The following is a 24,066-nucleotide window of genomic DNA, read 5'->3' on the forward strand; positions in this document are numbered from 1 at the left end:
GCTGCTCGGGGACTGGCTGGGCATCGGTCGGCAGGTGGTGAGCAACTGCACTGCGCATCGCTTTGTGTATTATTACTATTATTATTTTATTTCAATTATTAAACTTTTTATCTCAACCCACGAGTTTTTTCTCACTTCTACTCTTCCAATTCTCTCCCCCATCCCACCGTGGGGGGGGGAGGACTGAGCGGGCGGCTGCGTGGTGCTCAGTTGCCGACTGAGGTTAAACCACAACACGCAGTCACACACCGCGACGTCGCGGCAGACACACGCTCCCGAGGGATTTCACGCTACGAGTTACGCGGCCCGAAAAGCTGCCAGTCGCCCCCCCCCCACCAGGGGAAGCTCGGGCAGAGGCGTGCGCCTCGGGGTGCCTGCGGGCCGGAACACCCCGCTTCTCCTCGACGTGTGAAGCTTTGCGTTGAGAAGATTTGTAAATGGCGTGTGCCTTCAGCGGAGTGAAATGCCCGTTACAATCCGGGATTCTTAATATTAAATTGTTTAATAATCACCATGGAAAAAAATGAAACTTCTCGGCTACTGGGCCATTCGGGCATTCACTGTAAGCGCTGAACAAATATATGTGTTTTAAGATAGTTCTATATTCACCTTAGAACTTCTGCAAGTTCTATTCCTATCTGCAGTTTTGCTGAACGCTATTTTACTCCTAAAAACTTCTCACAGCTCTGTTACAAGCGCATTATATATTCTATATCGGGTTTCTATCGGGGATCCTCACCCTGTGCAGCTGCAGCTCCCGCTGCCCCGTTCCGGCCGGGAAGCCGGCAGAGGGAGTCACGGCCATCGGCTGCGACCGGAACACGAGCCGCGTCTGCGCTGGTTTTAATTTCTAGGACACGGCATTTTGAAGCGTGCCCGAGAGCGGGGCCCTTCGGCATCAGGTTGCAAGTATTTTCATGGAAAGGCAGGTGTGTGCGCGCGCAATTTCGGAAGACGGAAAAATCCTTTTCATAATTTGTAGCTGTTGCTCTATTACTCACTGCAAACATGAGATGTTCATAGTGCATCTGTCCGTTCTCCTGCAAAGAGCTTTTAAGTGAGAAACTGCAGCACGAGGTTTCGTGATGATAATGCAACAGAGGGGGGCAAATTTCAGCCTTTGCACAACTACTGCGTTCAAGGTAACGTTTTGCTGGAAGACCTCAAGCACGATGGAGTCCCCCTGCTTCTATCGCACAGCAGCTTCCTCCCTCAAAGAAGTCACAATATAAACAGACCACAGAAGCTACGATGATCTCAATTTGTAGGTGGCCTATCTGTCGTCCCACACTTGTAATAAATGACTCGTGCAGTTGGCTCTAGCGAGGTGCGTGCTCACATCGGCCGTGACGACGGCTCTGCTTCACACTTCCACTGGCCCAGGCCGGGTTTCTTCACGTGAGGGACATCGAAGACGGCACGTGGCCGGATTTGGAAAGCCACACAGCGAAGAAAGCGTGCGGACGGGTATCGTATTCCCTCGAACGGTAGCTGCCACCACAGCCTGAACGAGGAGCCTCATGCAGAGGTCTCCTACAGAAGCAAGGTATTACTGAGCATCTTCACTCCCGCCAAGTTTCTTCCATGACTCTTCTAATTTGGGATAGAAAAACGCAGGCTGGGGTAACACCCTCAAAGGGTTGCTGAGCCAGGCCTAAGCCAAGATACACTCACCTTTCCGCAACCACCCTGGCACTAATTTTTAAAGCAGAATAAATGCCCCCGAACTATGCTCATACGTGACTGGTTTATCTGGTCCTTCCTCATAGCTTCCTGCGCAGTATGACACACCGCAGTGCATGGCCCCAAGAACTGCTTCTGCCACACTCTGCATGACTCCCAAGGTTCCTCAGCTGTTTTACGTCTTCTGCAGCCATTTATGCACCAGAGTAATATGTTAATAAAACAACAACAAGATTGGGGGTGGTTATAGACACTTTGCACCGTCTGCAATGATAACGTGCATGTTTGGGGATCTGTATCCTCTAATTCAATGCAGTGGGAGAGCTGCCTGGGTTTCTGCAGCATGCCCTGCTAGGAAAACATCACGGCATCACACTAGCTGGGAAGGACATTACGAAGTTGCTGCGTGCACAAAACAACTGCAGTTGTTGCAACCAGGTCAGGTGAGAACGTCAAGCTGCCTACAAACACATGATTACAGACAGGCCTTTGAACTCTGACTTCTGTGGCTTTTTAGAGGTGTAGGTGGAGTCCTTGGCCATAAAGTACACGCTTTGTCACTTCACAGCCCGTGTCCAGGGATTTGTGCTTGGCTAAACACAGAAGCCTTGTGTACGTATGTGGGAGCAGAGTTGTGGCACCGCACAGCGATAAGGGAAGAAGATCAGGATTGTCTGGACTTCCTCTCAGCAAGATATTTGTTTTGCAACATGAATACCCATAATTTGAACGCTAACATACTGACATCTGAGTTGTCCCCTGGTGCTCAACTCTGCAGTCATGGGGCTAGGAAGGAAAGATTCAGAACTTTGCGGAACAAGCCAAAAAAAGAAAAAAAAAATCTCTTAAATTTGCAATGGAGACTTTCGATGGTGCCAACAGCCAGGCATGCCATTTCATCTTAAATCAAGGCTGCCGTAGGAGAGCCAACAGAATCTGGAAATTAGGGCTATGCTTTTCATGGGTTTTGTATTATTCTGTTTTGAACAGAGCTGAGAGGAGCTTGGCATGAAGCCACTGTCCAAAACAATGTAGGGAAGCATATGTGGTTTGAGAATTACTCAATACCATTTGAGCTTTCAGTTTTTCCTGTCTTTCAGTCCAAAAGGTATGAGGGTTCCAGGACTCCATTTCCTCCACAGTAAGCAACTCTACACAGTAATGTTCACTAAAATCCTTTACCACTGGAGTTTAGACATGCAATACTGTGGCTTTGCTCTAGAAACTGCTTGGAAGCAGTAAGAATTTAAATGAAAAAATGAAAAAAAAGATTAGAAGAACTCACGGGAATACATTACGGATCATTTAATATTAATATTCCTATAAGCCATTGTATCATTGCTAAAATTTAGCAGCCAGGAGCAGCAGAATTCAGAGGAGCCACCTTGCTGTTACTGCACATCCAGAAACCACACAATGCCCAGCAGCGAAAGTTAGAGCTGTTCACATGTTAACGAATTTAGCCCAGAGCATAGGATCTGTACGCAAAGGATCCATCATTTAAATCCACATTTTGCCCGAAAATAGTGTCTGAATGGTGTATATACACAGAGCCGGCCACTCATCTAAAATTAATTTCACCTGCAGCTCTTCACGCTAGGCAGTTTGTGCCATGGGATAATCCACCAGACGAGGGCATGAAGCCTTGTGATGTGTGTTGCTGGTGCAGTTAAATGCTTCTGCTTTCAGTGGAATCCTAACTCACACCTCTGTACTGATATTACCCCGTCAAACTATGGCTGATCTCCAGAAAATATAACTAAGTTGATTTTTTTTTCCCAAGTGCTAACTGTGTCTAAGTCTACAATTTTCCTGGCTCTTCAGAACAAAGTGAATACATTCCTCCATTCTTCACTATTTCAGTAAAGGACTACAAAAACATGAAAAAAAAAAAATTTTTTTACTGGGATTTTGTTCTGGTGGATTAGAAAGGGACTGAGGCAGAAATAATGGATGGACACCATGTTATGTTAGTGCAGACAATATCAACTTCCGCAAAGTGTTGAAGAGTAATAAAAAAAATGTTTTCTTTGAAGCTTCATATAATTCTAAATACCTCTGAAAATAAACTGCCTGCATGTAACCTGTTGAAATACGGCAGATTAATTTCACTTACTAGCAAGCAATAAATATGTAAGAAGTGCTAAGCTAGGACATTTAAACTTCTACAGAATTTCAGAAAGCAAGCACAAATAATTTGCTAGAATTAACTACAAAACTAGGAATTATCTTATACATTGAAATTTCTCTGCTTTCAGCATTGCTGGGTAGCATATCTATTTGAAAATGCTTGAAAGCAGTAACATAAATGTTGTTTTTTGTTTAGAACAACAGAATTACTGGAGGCATTAGTCAGGCTGTCTATTTTAAGAACTCCAGAACAGAAAAAATAAAAAGCGGATCGAAGGCTGTTGCTTAACTGTACCTTTCTCCTCTCTACTGAAATCCCAATTCCCCAACACTTGTAATTCAGGGATTGCTGGTATACTTCCATCTCTTCCCCCAGCCTGGGTCCTGGAAATCCGATTGAAGGGGTGGAGTATCATACTGCCCGAGAGAGCTTGGCTCTGCTTTATTCCGGGCTGAGCGTGAGATATCTGGTATTGGCTCTTCATGCAGAAGTTTGTTGTCAGAGTTCTTTGCAGAGAAAAAATCTTTATTCTTCTTCAAGAGCAAACTTCTTTCCTGAAACGTACACAAACATTACTGTAAGCCAAGGGTGGCCGATCTGTTGAGCCGGTCAAGCGCAGTTCCCATGCCAAGGCAACATCATGTGAGCAAGCGAGAGGGCCATGCTGGCGTGGGAGCACGGGCTAGTCCGAATCCCCAGCTGCCGAGGAAGTGAGCCAGCAGGGACAGCCCAAGCTGAGCTCACCGAGCTGCCGTGGGTCCCATCTGCACACCCAGCCCAGCCTCATCTCAGAGCGGGCTCATGGGGAACCGCTGTTACCTCCTGCCTGGTAGCTGCTCCCAACCCACCCTCCCCAACAGCCATTAAAGGGAGATTGGTGAATATATACTGTCACCTTCATTCTTTGAAGTTTTTTCTATGGGGGAGAGAGGCCGGAAGGTCGGTATCCTTGCATTAGACTATTCTGTACAATGCCAAGATAAGAGAGTTAAACCAGTTGTTCCATGAGCAGCAGAACACAAGAACCCTGTTTTCCTGCAGATTTGGGTAGGTTTTTGCCTTCATTCTCGCCTCATTCAGCTATAGGACCCCAGCCTGGCAGTATGCGTAGGCTGATTAGCCAAGGCTGGGTTCTTTCCCTAGGTGGGGCAATTACTGGAATCTTCTGTGCAGAACAAGGGCTTTTCCTGGAACTCGCAACCGTCTGCCCTATTCAAACTTGGCTGAGACAGCCAGTGAGCTTAAAAATTATTGCAGAGGACTGACAGAAAGGGCATGTGCATAAACTTCAGTTCTTTAGGAAATCAAGCTAGCGCTGTCCTTCATTTCCCCCATCAGCCCCAAGGGAGCTGGTGCAGTAACCTCTGGAAATAAAAAACTTGGAGCTTTTGCTCTGCCCTGGCAGGGTCTTTGCTCTGTCAGAGAAATGGAAACAATTTAAAATGCAACAAAGTCATTCCTTGCCGCAAAACTCAGCTGGATGCCTTTCCAGCCTGCACACAAAGATGCCTTTCCCCAAACAGGAACACAGGACTCGAAGAAACAAATGGCATTATCGATCCATTGCAAAAAGGCAAGTACCTGTGAAAAACTGGAGAATCCAAAAATGCATCTGCTCTGCCCTATTTCCTCAGCCACAGGACAAGGTTTAAGTTACTGACAGGGTAATTTAACAACCTGAAGGCGTAAATGTTAAGCTAAATATTCTACCTTCTGCTGTCCAGCTAGTGGTTCTTCAGCAAACTCTTCCGCAGTAGGTTCTAGCTCATCTGGCTTTTGATGCTTGTCCAAAGCAGCCAGCACAGCGTCATGAAGAGTTAGAAAGAACATTTCTTTGGTGACACAGCTGTCAAAGAAATCATTCTTCTCAAAGTCTGCTATCACAGAGGCTATAAAAATGGGGGAAAATAAATAAAGCAGCAAAAACACACCAAGCAGTACGGCTAAAGCATTTCACTTAAGTTTAAAACTTATCCTTGGAGATAAGTCAATATTGCTAAACAAATACTATACTCACAGTGACAGCCAGCTATAAGGATGGTAACGCCAATATTGTGAAACATATGGATGATCTGTGGAAAGAATTCCATACAGGCATTAGAGCGATTCTGCGTTATACAAGTGCACTAGAAAGTAAAATGCAAACAGGGAAATAAAACCTCCCTTGCGGTGTTTTATCTCTGAAGAAAACCCTTATTCCGGTATCTCAAATCCTGGGTTTTTTTTAGTTCAGCGCTTAACAGCCAAGTTGTCCAAGATCTTAATGAATGCCGACTGCAGAAGCAGGGCGGGTCACAGCCAGACCCCACGCTGGCCCTCCCACAGCTCCCTACGCAGCACACAGTGCCGGTTCTTCACTTAAACAGAAAGTTCTCACAGGAACAGACTAACTTGAAACATCTCTCCATACGCAGATGCCATGAGAACAGGAACCTCTATTTTCAAGCATGACCTGTAATTCTGGTTGTCTCAATTTTCATGTCCAACATTTTTAGCTGTATCGATTTAGTGTTAAAGGAATCAGATTTTAGAGGGGATGGATTCTCACCATTTTCTCAATGCCTGACCCTTTGTAATTAAAAAGATCTCAAAGTAGTTAATTTTTTTTTTTTTAAAGGCAATGAAACTCATTATTTCAGAGAATCACAGAATTTCAGAATATGGGGCTGGAAGGAATCTGGAAAGACTTTGACTCTACCCCCCTTTCCCAATGGGAGGGTCATTCAATGGCAAATAAATCTTCAAGGATTTTAGGGACATCAGCTCAGTCCACAATTATTCCTAATAGGTGTTAGTCTAACCTGTTATTAAACAAAATTCTTTTGAACTTGAGCTACAGAGTTTGAGGAAGCTGACTAAGAATCCATCTGGAACTGTATCTTTGTGAGAAGCACGGCTACATGAAATTTATTTTTGCTAAATATGTATCTCCATTGGCTAGGATCCCCACTTGGAGACTTAAAAGTTCAAGGCATACTTCAAAGAAAAAGCTAATTAGGCAGTCAGCAATAACAACAAAACCACTCAAGGAGAAGACAGCTGGTAGTTTTATATCTGACACTTCTAAAGAAGAGCATTTTTTTTAAGTGACCAGCTAGAAGAAAAAATAAACAGCCAAAATGGAAAAAACAAGTTAGACACTTTTATAAATGTGGTTTTAGTTTACATCATTCTAGAACTGGTGACAATGGATGACAGGTTTTTGTATGCCTTTTGTATGGATAGTGGGGCTTTTGTTTGGGAAAAAAAGTGTTTTTATGGGAATTTATTAATTTCTGAAACTCGATAGCTAAATCTTGCACCCTTAAAGGTCAACTGGAAGATGCGTGGATTGTTATGTAGCAGGGCATTTTAGGCTAACAAGAAACATAAGACATTGGGTAAACGTTGGGCTTCACATTTACGTGCAGTTAGGCTGCTTACCTGTCGCAGTAACTCTGAACCTATCAAATCCACAAATTGCACCATGCTGAAGTCTAAAATAACGGTGTGAACCGGACGCGGCAAATACATTGGCTGTTCTATCCGATCCAGCTGGACTGAGGAATTATCTGTTGCAGAGCCTGGTGAAAGGCAAGCTCTTCTCCCTTCATCCTCATTCTTTTCAGTCCTACAGCCCGTGTTAAAGCCTGGGGATGCACGCTGCGCGTCGGCTGCTCCCACCAACAGTGTCCTAGAGCTGAGTTTGTCTCCATACTTTGACCAATGTACCAAATTAACTGAAGATGATGAGGAATCGCTGTCTGCGTGATGTCGCTTCACCAGTTTCTCTGTATATGGTATCTAAGATGGAAAATGAGGAGTACACCAGTGGTTGGAAGAATTGGGCCCAGGAGGTGAAATTTTTTGCTGCAAGTAAGACAGCACTGTAAATCATATGATATTTCTCCTCTCATGGTAAAAAACATCTGAAAAAACACTAAATATAGGACGAAGCCACAAGAGTATGCAAAGTAGCAGGTGACACAGGCAAGCCTCAGATCATAGAATCATAGAATAGTTTGGGTTGGAAGGGACCTCTAAAGGCCATCTAGTCCAACCCCCCTGCCGTGGGCAGGGACATCTTCAACTACATCAGGTCGCTCAGAGCCCCGTCCAACCTGACCTGGAATGTTTCCAGGGATGGGGCATCCACCACCTCTCTGGGCAACCTGGGCCAGTGCTTCACCACCCTCAGTGTCAAAAATTTATTCCCTCTATCTAGTCTAAATCTACCCCCCTTTAGTTTAAAGCCATTCCCCCTTGTCCTGTGGTTAGCAGAGTGCCTTCAGCTGCCAAATAGTACAGTGGTACCTCACTCTTCCACACCTTGAAATGGCCTGCGATACTGGAATCTGACTTGTTACTTCTACCTTTCAGAAAAGAAAAGAAGAAAAAAAAAGATGGCCCATGGCCATTGCCTTTCTGAGCAACAGTAAGCTGACCCTTACTGGCTGAGTTCTGCAGACCTTTGATTCCTCTACTTGCTTGTATGGCAGCTGGTCACAGAATGGACCAATTTAATCGATTTTTATTTCTTAATAGTTCCAAATGTGTTTTTTAATCTTTATAATGCAAGAAAGGAAAAGTCACTCTCTGCATTTTTGTACTTCAGAAGATGATGTTAAATTACCTATCACTTCCACTTCCTAAGCACCTTGGTGCCACATATGTTTTCCAAACCACTGTCTTTCAACCCATTTCTCATGCAATGGCTTTTACAAATCACATATAACCGCTTGAAAAATATCTTCTGAAGACAGGCCACTCCCTGAAGTTCCTTTCATTGTCTAAGACAAGTCAGAAAATTCAGATAAAGAGGGATATGAGCGACTCTAGAAGATGCACAGCAGCCAGTTATCGTAAAGATCAGAAATCCTCTAATCATGATAATCGTAGCTGCCTTTGAGGTATTTTGTACTTGCACTTGGCAGTATTGGCAGTAGAACAAATTCCTCATAAGCAAGGGAATTCTCTCACTTCTCTGGGGAAAAAGAAGAAAATCCCTACTGAAGGACTTGACAAAATTAATTCTTTCAGCTGAGGAGAGGGTATGTTGAATGCTTCAACCGCTAGTTAATTCACCCAGTAAGCTGAGCTACTATTGCTCTATGACATAAACTATGTGTAAAGAAATACAGCAGTAATGTTGGCTTATTTTCATACAGCAAATATATATATGCTTTATATAAACATTTACAGACTTCTCAGTACTGGCAAGAACATTGTCCTCAGTAACACAAAACCAGACACCTCAAACAAACAGACTAAATAAATATACTTTTAAAGCTGACCCTAGGTGGTGGTAGAGGTGGATCACAGACACAAGAGCATTTAAGATCTTTTCTTTCCACTGCAGTGTCAGACAGATTAAGTGAAATTAAAGCCCTCATTTCACTTTCATCTAGAGGCACTGCTTTCATGTCCATCTGAAAAAGAAAGGCAGTTTTATTAGAGTTTTTATCTCCCTAATGCAGGCTCTCAGAAACTGCCACTGACTGAAAAAGTGGCATTTACCTTGTGTAACAAATAGGTTTTGAAGTGATTCATGTTTGCAAAAGAGATGGAAGAACAGCACTGGAAGATTTTGATACCTTCAATCTCCCTCGCCTGTAAAACAGAAGATGTATCTGTGAGGGTTGTACCTAGCTGAAGCTATTTTCCCCCTCCTGACTGTCTGTGTTGTAGTCTGCAAGGTCCTACCCTAAGGACAGAGTTTGGTCACGTTGTTGACTACACTGCATACTGGTAGTGGCATTGGCAACACGGACCTAATTACCATAAACTAATCTGTTTCTCTTGCAATTAAAAACATAACTCCAGCAGATCTATCACAGATGACAGTTGGCTGCTCTAATATAAAATAAGCCAAATTAATTTTAATGCTTGTTACAAAAAACATACACTATACCTTTGTCTTACTAACCTTGTCCTTATATTATTCCATTTTTTGCAAATCCATCAGCATAGCATTAGGAATGTACCTGCATGGCAAAGCCCTCCACTACTGTATTGCCTAATTCTGTATGGTGCAGGTCTTGGAAATAACGTGTTAAAAAGGCCCGTGCCCTACCTATTATCCCATCACCGGGAGAACCTGTGAGTCAGTCTAGCACACGCACAGTCGTTACTGTGAAAACATGTAGTAGAGTGGACAAAACCAGACCGGGAAAAGCAGGTCAGCAAAAAATGCCCAACAGCTCTGGGAATGACAGCAGCGCAGCTTCCACTGTGGAGGCAGCCCAGATGGACACAAGGAGCTCCACAGGCCCAAGCAGGCTGGGCTAGGTATCTGAATCACTTCACACTACAGATACTTAAGCATTCTTCAGTTTTCAAAGTTTTGAATCAAATGAACTGAGTCTGAATGGTCACCCCCAGGCATTTAAAGGAAGAAGCTGGATTACAGAGAGATGGAACATTTGTTTTTTGTTTCCTCTTACGGCTCTGTAGACAGATAAACTTCTATAAATATTCATGTTTGGAATCTGTCCCAGCACCACCATCTTCATTCTGAAACGAGATGTTTATTAGGTTTTCACAGAGAACAGAGAAAAACCATCTGTTCCCAAAAACTTGATCTCCATTTCTCTCCTCTTCACTGGATACACCAACTGAAACTTAGAGGGCGTGAGCGCAAAAAGTTATCCACTCGTAATTAGGGTTCTTTGAGTAGGGGAGCAGTACACAAGCACAGCCTTCAGCTACACTGGTGTCCTCAGGAATGTATCATGTCTCATTTCTAGCTCTGGAACACTTGGATTATTGTTATCGCGCTAGAAAGCATGCTCCCTCTCCGTCTCCCCACAGCCCTCCTCAAAGATGCATCTACACAGATGGGTGGAGGCAGCTATAACTTGTGCTTAGAGCTGGCTGCACACAGGCTAGGTCTGGTCCAGAGGTCGTGTAGCAGCATTAATGCAGGGTTTTGCCTTGAAGGAGAATATCCTGGTTTGGGTACCGTGCTTTGCTAATGGTGCTGCATGGTTTTGGAGCAGGTCCCGGTCAGTTCAGGGCAGGGGTGGAATAAATGTGTGGCTGGCTGGCTGGTTGCTGGAGAACTGGAAGGCAGTTCTGTGTATGGGCTACATACTGGGCCCTGATGTATGGAAAATTGTTGTCAAGACACTCTATTCAAAGCAATCTGTTTGCAGATAACTTCCCATGCTTTTTTGAGTGTTGTCGGCATAATGGTCTCACCGGTAGGAGACTGATAAGCAGTTATATATCCTGAAGGTAGTATGGACAACAGGGATACTTAACTGAACAGTGGCTGCAGAAATGCCCTTTCACAATGCTCATTAAATCCCAAGGCAAACCCAAGAGCATAACTCTGAGCAGAGGTAATACAGTGAGTTTCAGACAGCAACTGAAATCCTTCCTGAAGGTATTCTTTCAGAGCCACTCTGGATCAGATCACAAGCAGTTCGATATTTGCAGCAGCTGAGTTATTTCCTGCCTCTTTCCATGTTATTCTGGAGGCTTCAGTCTACTCAGACAAGCACCTCCCTATCATGGTAAATCTCATGAGGTGTGGCTTAGATTTATGAACGATTTCCCTGTTGGGATTAGCAGCTAATAAACTGAGCGATGTGTGCCTGACGTAACCTCCCTCCTCTATCACAAACGGAGTTTACGGAGAAGATAAAGCAACTTGGTAAATGGCAGTGAAGACTGAGGAATGTATTTGAAATAAAGGCACAACATCTCATTCTATCCCTATAGAAGGGTGTATGCAGATCACCTCTCCTGGCTGATGCCTACACCACAATAAGCAGTCTTCAATAGCATGGTACATCTGCAGAAGGGACCGATCCAGAGCCCGTAAACTGGAAGAGATTACTGCTTTGGGATAGCATTAGAGAGACTCCAGAATGACCTGACTGAAGCGTTTACAAACACGAAACAGCTTTTACATTGTCACATGTATAACTATCTCTAAAACATCAACTCTAAGAAAAAACAGTATTTTGTTTTAAAAGTTACAAGTACCTGTGTGACCTAATGGTGATTATGAAGAACGTGAATCCCATGGCGATCGCTAAACCGACATCAAGACCAAGACAAAGCACTGCAGCAAAAGTTACAAGCCAAATAACCTTTGAACAAGAGACAGAGAGAACATGAGCAGTAAAAAGATGTAAAATGACTTCCAGCTCAGCCCCAGCATTTGCAAATTGCAGACAAAAAAAAAAAAAAGGCTAGAAATGGTAATACGTGAAAAGCTTTGTTGGCACATCTAGACCAACCCAGTCCTGGAAGTAGTTGCAAACAAGGATCACAAATCACAGTTCAAATCTCCAGACTTTTTAACAGGACTTCAATTATTAGGAAAAACCACATCGTATCGGGGATCTTCTCTTTATGAGAAATCCTGCACAAGAGTTGACATGTGAATGTGGCCCCAGCTGACAGCTAGACAATTTCCTTCCCAGGGGATCTGGGAGGCAACAACAATAATCAGTTCTCCCTGTATAGAAGTAATTGCAAATTGATTTATAGAGATTTCAATACACTTCTTTTCAGCAGATATTTCAAAGGATCCCTTTTCTAAGGGAATACCCACTGCTTTGCCTCACCCTCCCAAAACATCCATTTCTCCCTTTAAGGCACATTCTAAATCCTAGGTGGCTTTTTTTGTCACTTACGAAATGATACTTATCCCGTCTCCACAGGATGGGGATGTCCAGAAATTTTTCAAGAAAAGGGAGCATGTTAAATACCACAATAGCAGCCAGTATACCCTGTGCAAATCAGAAAAATAGCATCTATTATTTTGTTATTTTTTGTTTGCAACCACAAACATGCTAAGGAACAGATATCCATAACAGACAAACTGCTTGAAATTAAAATCTTATAATAGCTTTATTTCCATAATTTTTATAGATACGTGTAACAGTTCTCTGATCTGCAAACCAACATGAAACTAGCATATAACTTCTTGTTTGATTTCACAATCGCTTCTGCCAATACAACTGGGCTTCCTCTTGAAATGCTATGTGGAGTTTCCATTACAGTGTTCTTCAGTGAATCCCTACGCCTCCTGCAGCACTAGCAGAAAGGCCAACACTATCTACAGAATTAAGAGTTGCTGTTTCAAAGAATGGTTTCAATTAGCATGGGTAGTTCACTGCCAGGTTTAGGAAGTTGTTTGACACCAGTTGTTGAAACAGCCTTTCTTAGCAAAGAAAAGGAGACTGAAGGGAAGTAGATGGTTAAATTCTGTTTTGTCAGCTAGTTTTGGGAAAGGGATTAATGCTCCCACCTTGCAAAGAGGCCAGGAAAAAAATCAGGAAGTAATGCTCTCTCAGTGGTTCGGTAAGAAAACTTACAGGAAAAAAGAAAAAGAAAGTCTAGATAAAAATTGAAGGGAAAAATGGAAAACTGAGTACTCCGAATAATCTACGATAACAAAATGTTTATGTTGATTGCACTGGCAATGCAAAATCCACAGAAGGCAGTTTAAGAGTCCACATGGTTTTAAAATAAACCTCAAAGACCAAGCTAGAATCAGAGACACTAAACCCAAATTTCTATTTGGAAGATTTTATTTACCTCTTTACATGAAAGATTTTGAAGGACCCATCTTGGAATTACTTATTCAGATGCAAGAGAACAACTCCTGAATTTTTTATACAGGTGTGCAAAAGCTTGGAAGATGTGAAACCAAAAGTGAAGTACAATGTTTACATTATAGAGGCTGGCAGTGAAATTTCAATCCAGTTTTAGCCAATGAATTTTAGCTTGTACTGATCAGTGAGAGATGGGAGAGAGATGAAATATTTATTACCTAACACGTTAGCCTGCTGAAATTTAGGAGAATTTAAAGTAATTGTTTTGGTTTGCTCCAGTCCATCCCTGAAAGCAATTAACTCTAGAGCATGATATAACCCCGAACTGTCCCAGAAAAATCTTCATATTATGCATAGAAAACTTTTATTTTATGCTTAGGAAATAAGTAGGCTGCTGCCATAACTATTTCAGGTTCACTTACGTTAGGTATCATCTGGAAAAAGTGTCCTAGTTTCAGCGCAATCACCAGCATCATAGATGCTCCAATCGCTGCTGCTAACTGAACAGAAATACTTTATTAGAGAGGCCTGACAGAACCATTTCCTTACTTGCCCTCTCTAAACAAGTAGGTATGGCCCATGTAACACCACTCACTGGGAAAAATAACCAGGGGACAATTAACGAAGGCCACAGGTATGCTGCAATGCACGGTACAAATTCTAGAATACTCAAGCTGCAACAGTTTTCTGTAGATATAAATTTTTCCTAAATGGACTATTCCTAGGCACAACAGAACAATGCAGGATTTTGGTTTGATAATTTCACCTGAGTAATAAGATGCTTCTCTTGCAAGTCAGACTTCGGAATAAACTCTTTATTAGACAAAATTATTTCTATGATACAGTGAAGCGTGTACAGACATTCAGTTAAGAGGTATGATAAAAACATTATTACATGTTATCATTACATATTACACCCTCTTTCCCCCTTAAAAAAAAAGATCACAAAGTCAAGTACTCAAAAGTTAGGAAGAAGTGGCAGAATTAAGGGTGCATGAACAATTTTCCATTTGGCTTTTTGGGTATGTTCACTAAAATACAGTTTTAAACTGCATGAACGTATCCTATTCTCCCCACAGGATCCTGACTTCTTTCATGGCACATCATGTCCTGTAAAGCTCATATAAGTATAGTACATAATATAACATACACAGAGAGGGTATCTGAATTCATGTTGCATGGGTATGTAACTTTGTATCTCACAAATTGTTTAGATTAAATGTCAGCCTATACTCAGTATACGTTGATTTTAGATCAGAGTTTGGAAGCTTAACAAATCCAGCCCAGCTCACCTGTGTTCTTCCACCTGTCTTCTCTTGAATGGCAGTTCCAGAAATAGCACAGCTGACAACAAAGCTTTTGAAAAATGAGCTGCAAATATTGCACAGCCCCACAGCTATTAGCTCCTGCAAAACAGAAACAGAAGGAAGCAGAGAAAACCCCAAACGAATTACTTACCTTCATAGAAGTAGCTTATCAGGAAGTCCTTTCCTTTTGCTCACACTTGCTGGTTGCTCAGCTGTGTTGCTAAGCTCAGGAAACCTTCTGGGAAGCAAGGACTCCCATGGTTAAATGAGCTCTCTTAAAAGGCATACAGTTTTCACAGCTGAGGATCTCATGGACCCAAAAATTCAGTTCCTTCTTTCAAAGAAATACACTTAGAACCCCAAAGCACTGACTTTGAAGCTAACGTGGCAAATCTCAGTATGCAGCATAGTACACCTGGACAAAAGCTGAGTGGAAAAGACATTCCCTTTATATTTATCCCCAGAGGCTTTGAGAAGTCAGGGCAGCTTCCTTACTGGCTTAGTTCCATTCTAGTAAAGATCCAAAGCCATCACAAGCAGCTAAACGTGGAGTAGTGCAAAACACGTAACGCTTACTAACTAGCACACTGGAAACTAACACAGTTTTAGCTTAAAAGCCTCTCAGAGCAATCACTCTGGGCAGAGAATCCATACACTGGGACAGGAGCCATATGTAGAGAAGAACTACAGCTGCTCTGGCTGTTTACAATTTCAGCCATTAATTTATCATGCTTTTATAGTCTCATGGATTCTTGACAGCAACGGTCCCCAGGGATCAGTTGCAGCACTGTGTGTGTGTGAGGTTCATCCCAATCACTGGGAATATACAAAGGCCTCCTGGTCAAAGGCGGCCATGTTTTGGCCCTCACATTATTGGCTTATGACATCCACTTTCCATAGGGAAGGGTAACAAGTTGCCACAAAGCCATCATTGGCATATTCACTCCGTCCTTGCATTTCTACCACTGTCAGGTAGTTAGTGGCTTTGCAAGTCGAGTTCAGCTTGCTTCTTGGCCTAGGAAGTATGTGTAGTTTTGTTCTCACCTGATTGCTGGCAATACTGTAGTTGTGAAGTGAAGCATACCTCTCCCCAACAAAAACAAGAAGGAAATAGCTTACAATAGCAAGGGAGAAGGCATGCAGTATGATCTTGCTCAGATTTGATAAATCTAGCGGTGTAGGAGGCAGAAACCTACAGGATCAGAGAACAGATAAGTTTAGACTGGTTCTGAGCTCTGTTCACAGTAACTCCAAACCCAGGATCATCATCAGAGGCATCGAGCACCCCACAGGAGATGCTCTCAATCTGTAAGACTTCCACCTCACAAAAAATGCAAATTCTTTCCTCTGTGTGCTAATAAAACCTGAATCTAATACAGAAAACTGTAGTTTGAATTCTGCATATGCTCCGAAATGATGACGCAATTAAAACTCCTGAAGAGTTATTCCTATAGCTGTACTTCCCAGTAAAAGTCAGCCCCTGTCAGATTTCAAGAACGGGCTGAAACATCTCTTTCGTATCTCAAAAGTACAGCCTCATAAACAGCATAGATTACTAACCTCTGAGGAATCGTACTGACCACAGCTCTACTAGATTCAGCGTGAAGATGAATGCGATTAGAAATAATAGTGACTGTGATAATCTGGGAAAGAAAACAAGAAGCAATACTAGAGATTATATAGCATTTGCTCCTGAAACTGTACACAATCCATCTAAAGACAGTTAATCTTGTAGGAGTATTTAAAGGACTTAAGCACAGATTCAGTGTGTAAATGTAACAGCATCTCGAAGTAATATGTGAAATGTTTTTTGAAATAAAGTATATTATACTCTGTTAGTTCAATTATCACAATGGCATTTTGAAGATCACTTACCAAGAGAAGTTCCATAGGAAATGCAATAGGACTATGTTTATAAGTTATCACGATAGATGTGTTGAGTCGTTGTGCGACCATGCTAAGCAAAAATAGCAATATGCTGGTGGCATTAGCCTTTGGGAGGGCCAGGAAGAAATGAAATAGATTCTGAAAAAGAATCATCATAGAGAGGATCAGAGGCAGATACTACAACTATTTTTATATTCCAACCTATTGACATAGGTTGCCCTGGCACTTGAACTCATCCTTTCTGCTACAGTGGTATCTTCCATTAGAAGAAGAGAGATGCTAAGAGCAAAATAGTATTTAAAAAAAAAAAAAAAAAAAAAAAAAAAATCTATCTTGTCTGTTGGTATCTGCAGAGAAAACACTGCCACAAATAGCTCAGATCTAGTACCGTCATTCTTCTCTCTTCTACACTACCTTTCTCTCAAGTTGTCTGATTGACATTATTAAAGTAAATTAGGATGAATTAGCTTTAACTTGTCCTTAGCTTGGAGTCTGCTGCTTCTTTGTCAGATATGATAGAGATACTGTGTGCCCAATAGCTTGCCCATGATGAGCTATTGAGGAAAAAAGTACCTTTTCCTCTAACCTTTGCTCTACTATAATTATAGACATGCTGAAAATATATTATAGAGCTACATAAGTAATTAAAAATAGGCACACAGACTTTTCTTCTTGCATGTCACACAATAAGCTCCATACGCTGTTCCAAGACAACAGGAAGGCGAAGTAAACCACAGCCGAGACTTGCACAAATATCCCTTAGCAACTGACTTAGATTGAAATTGCCTTCAATTTCTGAGGCTGTTCTTTTCTCTCCTCTCCAAGAAACATGCATTTCTTTGGCTAAGAATGAGTTTACTCACATAGAAAATGTCCAGGGGGCCCTTATAGAAGTCAAGCATGACGTCAAAAATAAAGGTAAACTGTGATACAATGACATGCAATGCTGCTGCAGTGAGGTAAGCATCAATGAGAGTCTTCGGCACGTATGTTGTTACAAACCCCAGGCAAAAGCAGCCTAGCAGCAACTGTATGGAACAAACAAGAAGCGAGATGTGATATAATTATCAGTGTCTAAACCCGCCCTTCTTGTTTTCGTATTTGAAGAGCACGACTCTTCACTGCCGTACATGATGGATAGTTATTTGAACACGCTATTTTCATTATGCACAATTAAGTAAGACAATGCCAAACCAAAATAGGAGCAGTTTGAATCAAGTGTGTGCAGTTATGTAGGACTACCTAAGGGTCCACATATTGCAGAACTGGTCAACATAAAAGATAACAATTTACTTCACACACCAATATATTAATCATGGACACATGAATCTTAACCTATCATATCTTTTTCAGACAGCGTGAGAGGAAGAGGCAGACCTTCATGTCCCACTTTGCACAACATATGTGTTCAAATGTGCTGAGCTTAGTATTTGTGGTAACAATATGCAAGCAGTTCCAATCCTTACATTTGTATGAAGAATGCACATAAGGATACATCATTAAGGATATAAACCAGATTCATCTTCTACCTGAATGATGCCAGTCAAAAGTGTTATTGATGCGGTAAGTGTCAAGGCCTCCATGTAATCCTTCATAAATGTAGGGTCTGAGAAATTGTCCAGTGAACCATTAGAGGACAATGTTTGGTTGAAATTAAGACTCTTCAGGATGTTTGTCACCACCACATTTAGGATGCTGAATGAGCCTGGAGCCAACAGAACAGAGAACAGAAAATGGAACTGCATGACATGTTGCAACAAAGACATCTTAAAACCACACATGCATCTCTTCCCTCCACCATCAGTCTGTGCAGTACGAGACAGTCTATCTTCATTCATATACATAATCCACATATATAATTAATTTTTACTGTTTCTGAGTAAGTATCTAAAGTTTCCAAAGTCCTGCCTGAAAATCTCAGATTCCTACCATTTTATGAGTGACGTCTTCAGTTGGTCAGATGCACAACAAAAAGATTTTAATGTAAAGCACAAAAAATGGATGCATTACAACGACCTGCCAGAAAGGCTGAAAAACATAGTCAGTCAGAGAAAGAACTGCCAAGTTACTTAGGAGCCCAGAGCTCCACATACCCACTCATTATGATAATGTGAAGGGCCTTCTCACATGTAAACAGCATTTTAATAATCTAGCTTCCGAACAAATTAAGAATGTAAACCCATCAACAGTTCAGTCATGGCAAGAAACTGCATGTGGAAGACCATGGAGAAGACCAAGAACCAAATCATGATTCACAGTAACATCCTGGGGGTAAATGTGAAGCAGCTTGCGCTGATCCTTTGCTTTACATAGGAGACGCCTCCATGACACTCCAGCCGTCTCCTTTGCACTGGTGTCTGTGATAGCTCACGTCCTCGGGGGTACAAAGGACCTCGCAGCTGAAACTTGACTGACTTGGTGAAATTCTCACCAGAGATCAGCTGCGGAAGTGGAACAACAATGAACTGAGAAGCTGGGGGTCTGGATTCGCACCTAAATAACATCTGCATATTAGATGAAATAGATTAGGACATCTCGCCAGTTTTTTGAGGCAGCATTGAACATAATCTCTAAGTCCTGCAGAAACATTTCACAGTACAAAATAAACCTCACCAACTGAGATATGATGCGAAGTCCCAAATATAACATATGTCATCGAGCAGCAGAACGCAGAAAGGAAGCCATTGATATTTGGCAGAGGTAACCTGGTCAGCCAAATCCCTAAAAGTCCTGGAAAGCAAAAATCTGTTTCTAAAATCAAGCAAATTGGGAAGGCTATCTTTGGTTACTATTTTTAAGTAAAATTTTGCTGATGAAAACCTGACAACCTTTATGAAAATCCCAGTTCAGGACCTGATAAAGCCAGGCCAGTTAGTGACAAAAGCCAATGCTGTTTTTACAACACGGGCTCTTGCTAACTAGAAATTAGACAAAGAACCAGCACAACTCTTCAATTAGGCCACCGATTAGTGGGGTGGCTATGCATATGAGTATCTAACAGGCCTGATTTTGCAAGGTGGATTTTAAAGACCACGTTATTTTGTTTGCAATATAGGAAAATGCTGCTATTAGTTTATATTTTTAGTGTCCCGTCCTTGAAATTACACCATGTAACATCTGATTATAGAAAAGAAGTTCTCCTGCAAATATGCAAATAAATAGGTCCATGATTTAAGGAACTTCGAAGGTTAAAGTTCCCACATAACCTGATGACATTAGAAAGAACAGAAACACACACAGGAGATAGATTATGAAAAACATGATATACAAAAGGAAGCTGAGTGTTTTTTTCTCTTTGCCTACCTTGAGGAATCTGAAACATCCCGACACTTAGGCCTGCATGTAGATCCCTCAAGAACCATTCTCTGAACCGATATGAAAACAGCCAGTTCAGGACAGGGAACATCTTGAGTGTGATCTTTCTGAACCTTCCCCAGGAGAAGCTGTAAAGAATCAGATAAGCTAAGCTACATGCAATGGCTTTTACAACCTCCATCTCTGCAGCGCTTTTGCGTGGCCTCATGCTCTGCGGGCACGGAAGCCACACCGCTACGGTTAGCTCTCTGCAGGCACCACACACTGTGAACCCACACAGGCATTTAGCCTTCCGCAGATCCAGCTGGCACATAACATGAATCCTACATAGGCATCCCCATGCCTTTGCATTCCATTCAGATGAATCACAAATACCCTGTGTGCCATTCGTATGATAGCCTGTCGGTGCCGGAGCCCGGAGTGCTGAATGCATCAATTACGTGACCTCATTAACACCGCAGAAAAATAGGAGATGGTATTTTGATTCCTCCTATTCTGATCTAGAAGAAAAACATACAAACACTACATCTGGGGGAGAAAAATAGGCAAGCCCATCCTACCTCCCAAAAAACAGTCAAATGTTTCCTGTATTACATTATTTAATAAGGGGATGCAAGCAGGACTTGACCTACACGATTTATTTTGTGTATATGTTTTTGAATCAGAATTACCAGTAGGTCAACTTTGACTAACCCCACAGCCCTGTGCTCCTTCTTCCCCTTTTTAATCCCCTGGCAATGTTGGTGATTTTCTACTTACAAACCAAATATAAGTGATGTAGTGTCTGCCCAAGGCTTCTGGCAGCCTTGAACAGTGGCTGTGGGGACTGACCCCAGTTAACATTATAGAGCTGAATCCCTTTCCATCATTTTATTGTCCAAGGTGACTACACGCTGGGCTGACAAGTGGATACAAAATGGAGAAACAGAGAAAACACATGAGATAGGGAAGTGGAAAAGAAACAGGGAAAAGAGTATGAGGAAGCAAGGCAGACACGGTTCTTAAACGACGAGTTGGGGGAGGGAATAAAGAGATTTTCTTATTAAGCATTAAGTGCAATGATAAAGTTTCCAATAATATTAGCTATGACTTTAGAGCAAAATTCTCCCTTTGATCTCTGGGCAAGACTTACTTTATTGCACCAGGTGTTTCTGGGTGGACAGACTGTTAACTTCAGATCACATGTCATAATCATACACAATTCAACCCTTTCCATCAAGTAATTTTGTTTCTCTGACTCCAGAACTTCATCCAATCTCCTTACTTTTTTTTTTTTTTAACATATAAAAAGACAGCACTGGAACAGAAGGCTATTGCACAATCTAAAGGATCTCACTATTACAGAAATTAATCTTGATGACAAATCTTCATGGTGAATGAAAACTAGAAAACACAATAGCAACGCAAACTATGGCTCCATTTGCCTTCACTTATCACCAGGAAATTACTTTACAGCAACGTTAAGTTAGACCCATAGTTTTAGGCTGCAGTTCCACACATAGCTGAGCTGATGTAAGAGCTAGTTATACAGAAAGAGAGAGGTCTGGCTCCCCTACTTTCCTTTCCCTGTGTGGCCCTGACCCTTCTGGCAGCAGCAAGCTGTTAGATTAGCTCACCACACCTTGTGGAACCTCACCCATAGCTAGACTTGAGTCTCAAGTCCTGCCATGGTCTCAAAACAACAGTTTAAGTTTCAGTATACATTCAGTATACGTGCTGAAACAAAGCCCAGATAAATGATGAATCAGAGATTCTGTATTTACTTTCTTAGGAGGACTTTGTAGAGTAGACACAGCCATAACCATTGACAGTCCACTCTGCATCCAAAAAGAGATTCAGAAAGAAAACTGAGAGTATTTATAGTCAAACAAAACTAAAAGGGAAGCTGATGAACAGGCTTCCTATTTTTTATTATATTTGCCTTGCTGGAAGAACATCAGGAATTCTCCTATGCTGCCAACAAAGACTGCCTTCTGGTGAGCCTGCAGCCTGCAGGGTTCCTTTGGCAGGAGAGATGCTTCTACTGCCAGTATAATGCCCAAAAGAGAATTTTGGCAGATGGGAAAATGAGGCTGTGGAAGGAGTAATGCTTTATCAGTACCCTAGCCTCACCCATTCTCCTCAAAGAACGCAGGAACATAGCTCCAAAATAATGCCAAAGCAGTTCAGTCAATCTCAGTCGTACCATTATGCAACTTTCCATGTCCCCAGCTAAGAGGGAACAGAAAAAGGCTCTTGAAATTTAAGAAATAAAAGTATCAAAAGGCACAAATCAGAAAAAAGCAAATGAAAGCTTGTGTCTGACAGCTGGGCTGAGGGAAGCACTGGAGGGAACTACAACTGTTGGCAGTTTCTCTTTACAGTGCATATATCCCTCACACTATCACAGTCCTGAAGTGAACAGACACTTTTGCAGATTGCAAATAGCAACTTTGGTAGTGCAGCACTAAGCTGATCTTGCACGCTTCAGGTGCGAGTTGCTGTAACCGGGTGTTCTGCTTTGGTTATCAATCAGCGCGGTTCAGCATTTTAATTACCAGCTGTGGAAAAGTTAGCACCTTTTTTACACTTGGGCTTGAAGAGTCTCCTTAGTTTCTTTACACCTGATAAATTCCTGGCACAGAACTCACCTGCACTGTAGCTGTCTGTTCTCTCGAGGGATCTGTAGTGCTCCCCCCAAGGTGGAGGACAGTTTTCTTTCAAAGTATGCTTGGAAGTGCTCCTCAGTCTGCATTTCTCTTTGGACCCTGTACGCTGCTGGCTGCCTGTAAGTACCAACAGTATCGTTGTCTAGTGCCGTATTTTCCTTCTGATCAGAGTCAGTCAAAAACAGAGGAACAGCAAATGCTGGAGACCACAATGAACGCTCTCTTTCTTGGCAGCGAGACTGGAAGAAAGAAACAGGGTCATTGTCTGAAGTATCTACTAAAACCAAGTATGATACATGATCAGTCCATCCCAACATAACTCCTGTGAAGCCGGTAGTTACAGCAGGGATAAGCAAGGCTCTGGAGACTGAATTCCATGAAAGACATGCTGCTCTTAGGATCAAACAAATCAATTGCCAAATCAGTTGTAGGAACACTGGCTCCTTCTGGAACTTGCCTTGTTCCTGTTCTGGAGGAAAAATTAGCCTGAATCCCCTCGGTTTTGTGATCCCCAAAGCAGGCCCGTGTTTAGGGAACTAAATACAATCCCCCTCCATAAACCTACCACAGCTGAGGAAACCATTTGAATTCTCCTTATTTCCAGTCCTGGAGGAAAAAGGATTAGTCTGAATCATACAGACAGCAGCTAAACCTGAGGCTGTACAAATGTCACAACTTGCTGTATAAAATCACCATCTGATACCATTCAGGTTTTTAAATCCCCAAAATGTCTGACTCCCTTTCCTTAGAAATTTAGTATCAGGAAGGAGATCTGAATTCAATCACTATCACTCAGAGTAGGTAAGATGCGAGTTCCCAAAGGGAATACTGAGTAAGTAAAGGTCCAGTGCAAGAGCAGATCTAAGACAAAGTTCTCATACCGACAGCTGAGGCAGAAAAAAAAAATTCAAATCCAGAGCTACCAAGTGAAAGTGCATTTAAAGAAGGGTGATGACATGTAGGAACATATTTTTTTTGCTATGGGCAGAACAAAGAAAGAAAAGAGGAAATGTAAAAAGGCTGTGAGTGAGCAGTTGAAAGTCTAGTCAGAATGCAATCTAAGTTTAAAGTATCAAAACCTGCAAAAAAAAAAAAATCATTTGGATTTAAGTTTTCTCCTCATATTTCATTTCCTGAACCACGAGGATCAGTTTGTACAGGTCTAGTGCTTTGCATCACTGAGATATGCTACTTCTGATACAGCAACAGGGACTCCAGCACAGTATTTACTGGCTTGTGAGACATATCTACCAACATGTACACATGCCCCAGTCATTCTAAACCACAGAAAGAGCTCGTAGGAGGCACGTCTCAAACACACTCCATTCCTAGGGCACAGTTTTTCCTTCTTTTTGCAGAGGAGATAAATCAAGGTCTTCCACAGATGAGTTTAAGAGCCATTTTGTCCATTAGCTTTTCATACCCAGTACAAGCTTTTGAAGACTTAGCTGTTTGTGACGTCTTTGAGCACAATCACCTTTTCAAGGCAAGATAATACAACAAGAACTAAGAGGAAGCTAGAGTTTGCAAACTAAAGACATTAA

General features: G+C 42.0%; 1 protein-coding gene across 6 annotated transcripts; it reads right to left on the reverse strand.

Moving 5' to 3' along the window:
- Positions 1-70: 70 nt before the first annotated feature.
- On the reverse strand, positions 71-22,757 carry SLC26A8 (solute carrier family 26 member 8). Of its 6 annotated transcripts, none has more exons than XM_076357818.1 (20): positions 22,505-22,673; positions 19,863-20,002; positions 19,173-19,289; positions 18,089-18,264; positions 17,423-17,587; positions 16,548-16,697; positions 16,233-16,315; positions 15,717-15,864; positions 14,658-14,771; positions 13,788-13,865; positions 12,442-12,537; positions 11,786-11,892; positions 10,237-10,306; positions 9,311-9,403; positions 9,088-9,222; positions 7,238-7,597; positions 5,832-5,886; positions 5,525-5,703; positions 4,109-4,368; positions 71-1,593 (listed from the first exon to the last, which is right to left on the reverse strand). In XM_076357818.1, the coding sequence occupies exons 1-19, from the start codon at positions 22,606-22,608 to the stop codon at positions 4,153-4,155; spliced, it is 2,586 nt and encodes an 861-aa protein (XP_076213933.1). In that variant the 5' UTR covers positions 22,609-22,673; the 3' UTR covers positions 71-1,593; positions 4,109-4,152. The 6 variants fall into 6 exon arrangements, with proteins under 6 accessions (XP_076213933.1, XP_076213934.1, XP_076213939.1 ...); XM_076357819.1 differs by having other exon boundaries at positions 71-1,618; XM_076357822.1 differs by lacking the exon at positions 71-1,593 and adding an exon at positions 4,710-4,778 and having other exon boundaries at positions 4,302-4,368.
- Between the last annotated feature and the right edge of the window lie 1,309 nt (positions 22,758-24,066).

This window comes from Aptenodytes patagonicus, chromosome 22 (assembly GCF_965638725.1).
Source record: "Aptenodytes patagonicus chromosome 22, bAptPat1.pri.cur, whole genome shotgun sequence".
Lineage (NCBI taxonomy): Eukaryota > Metazoa > Chordata > Aves > Sphenisciformes > Spheniscidae > Aptenodytes > Aptenodytes patagonicus.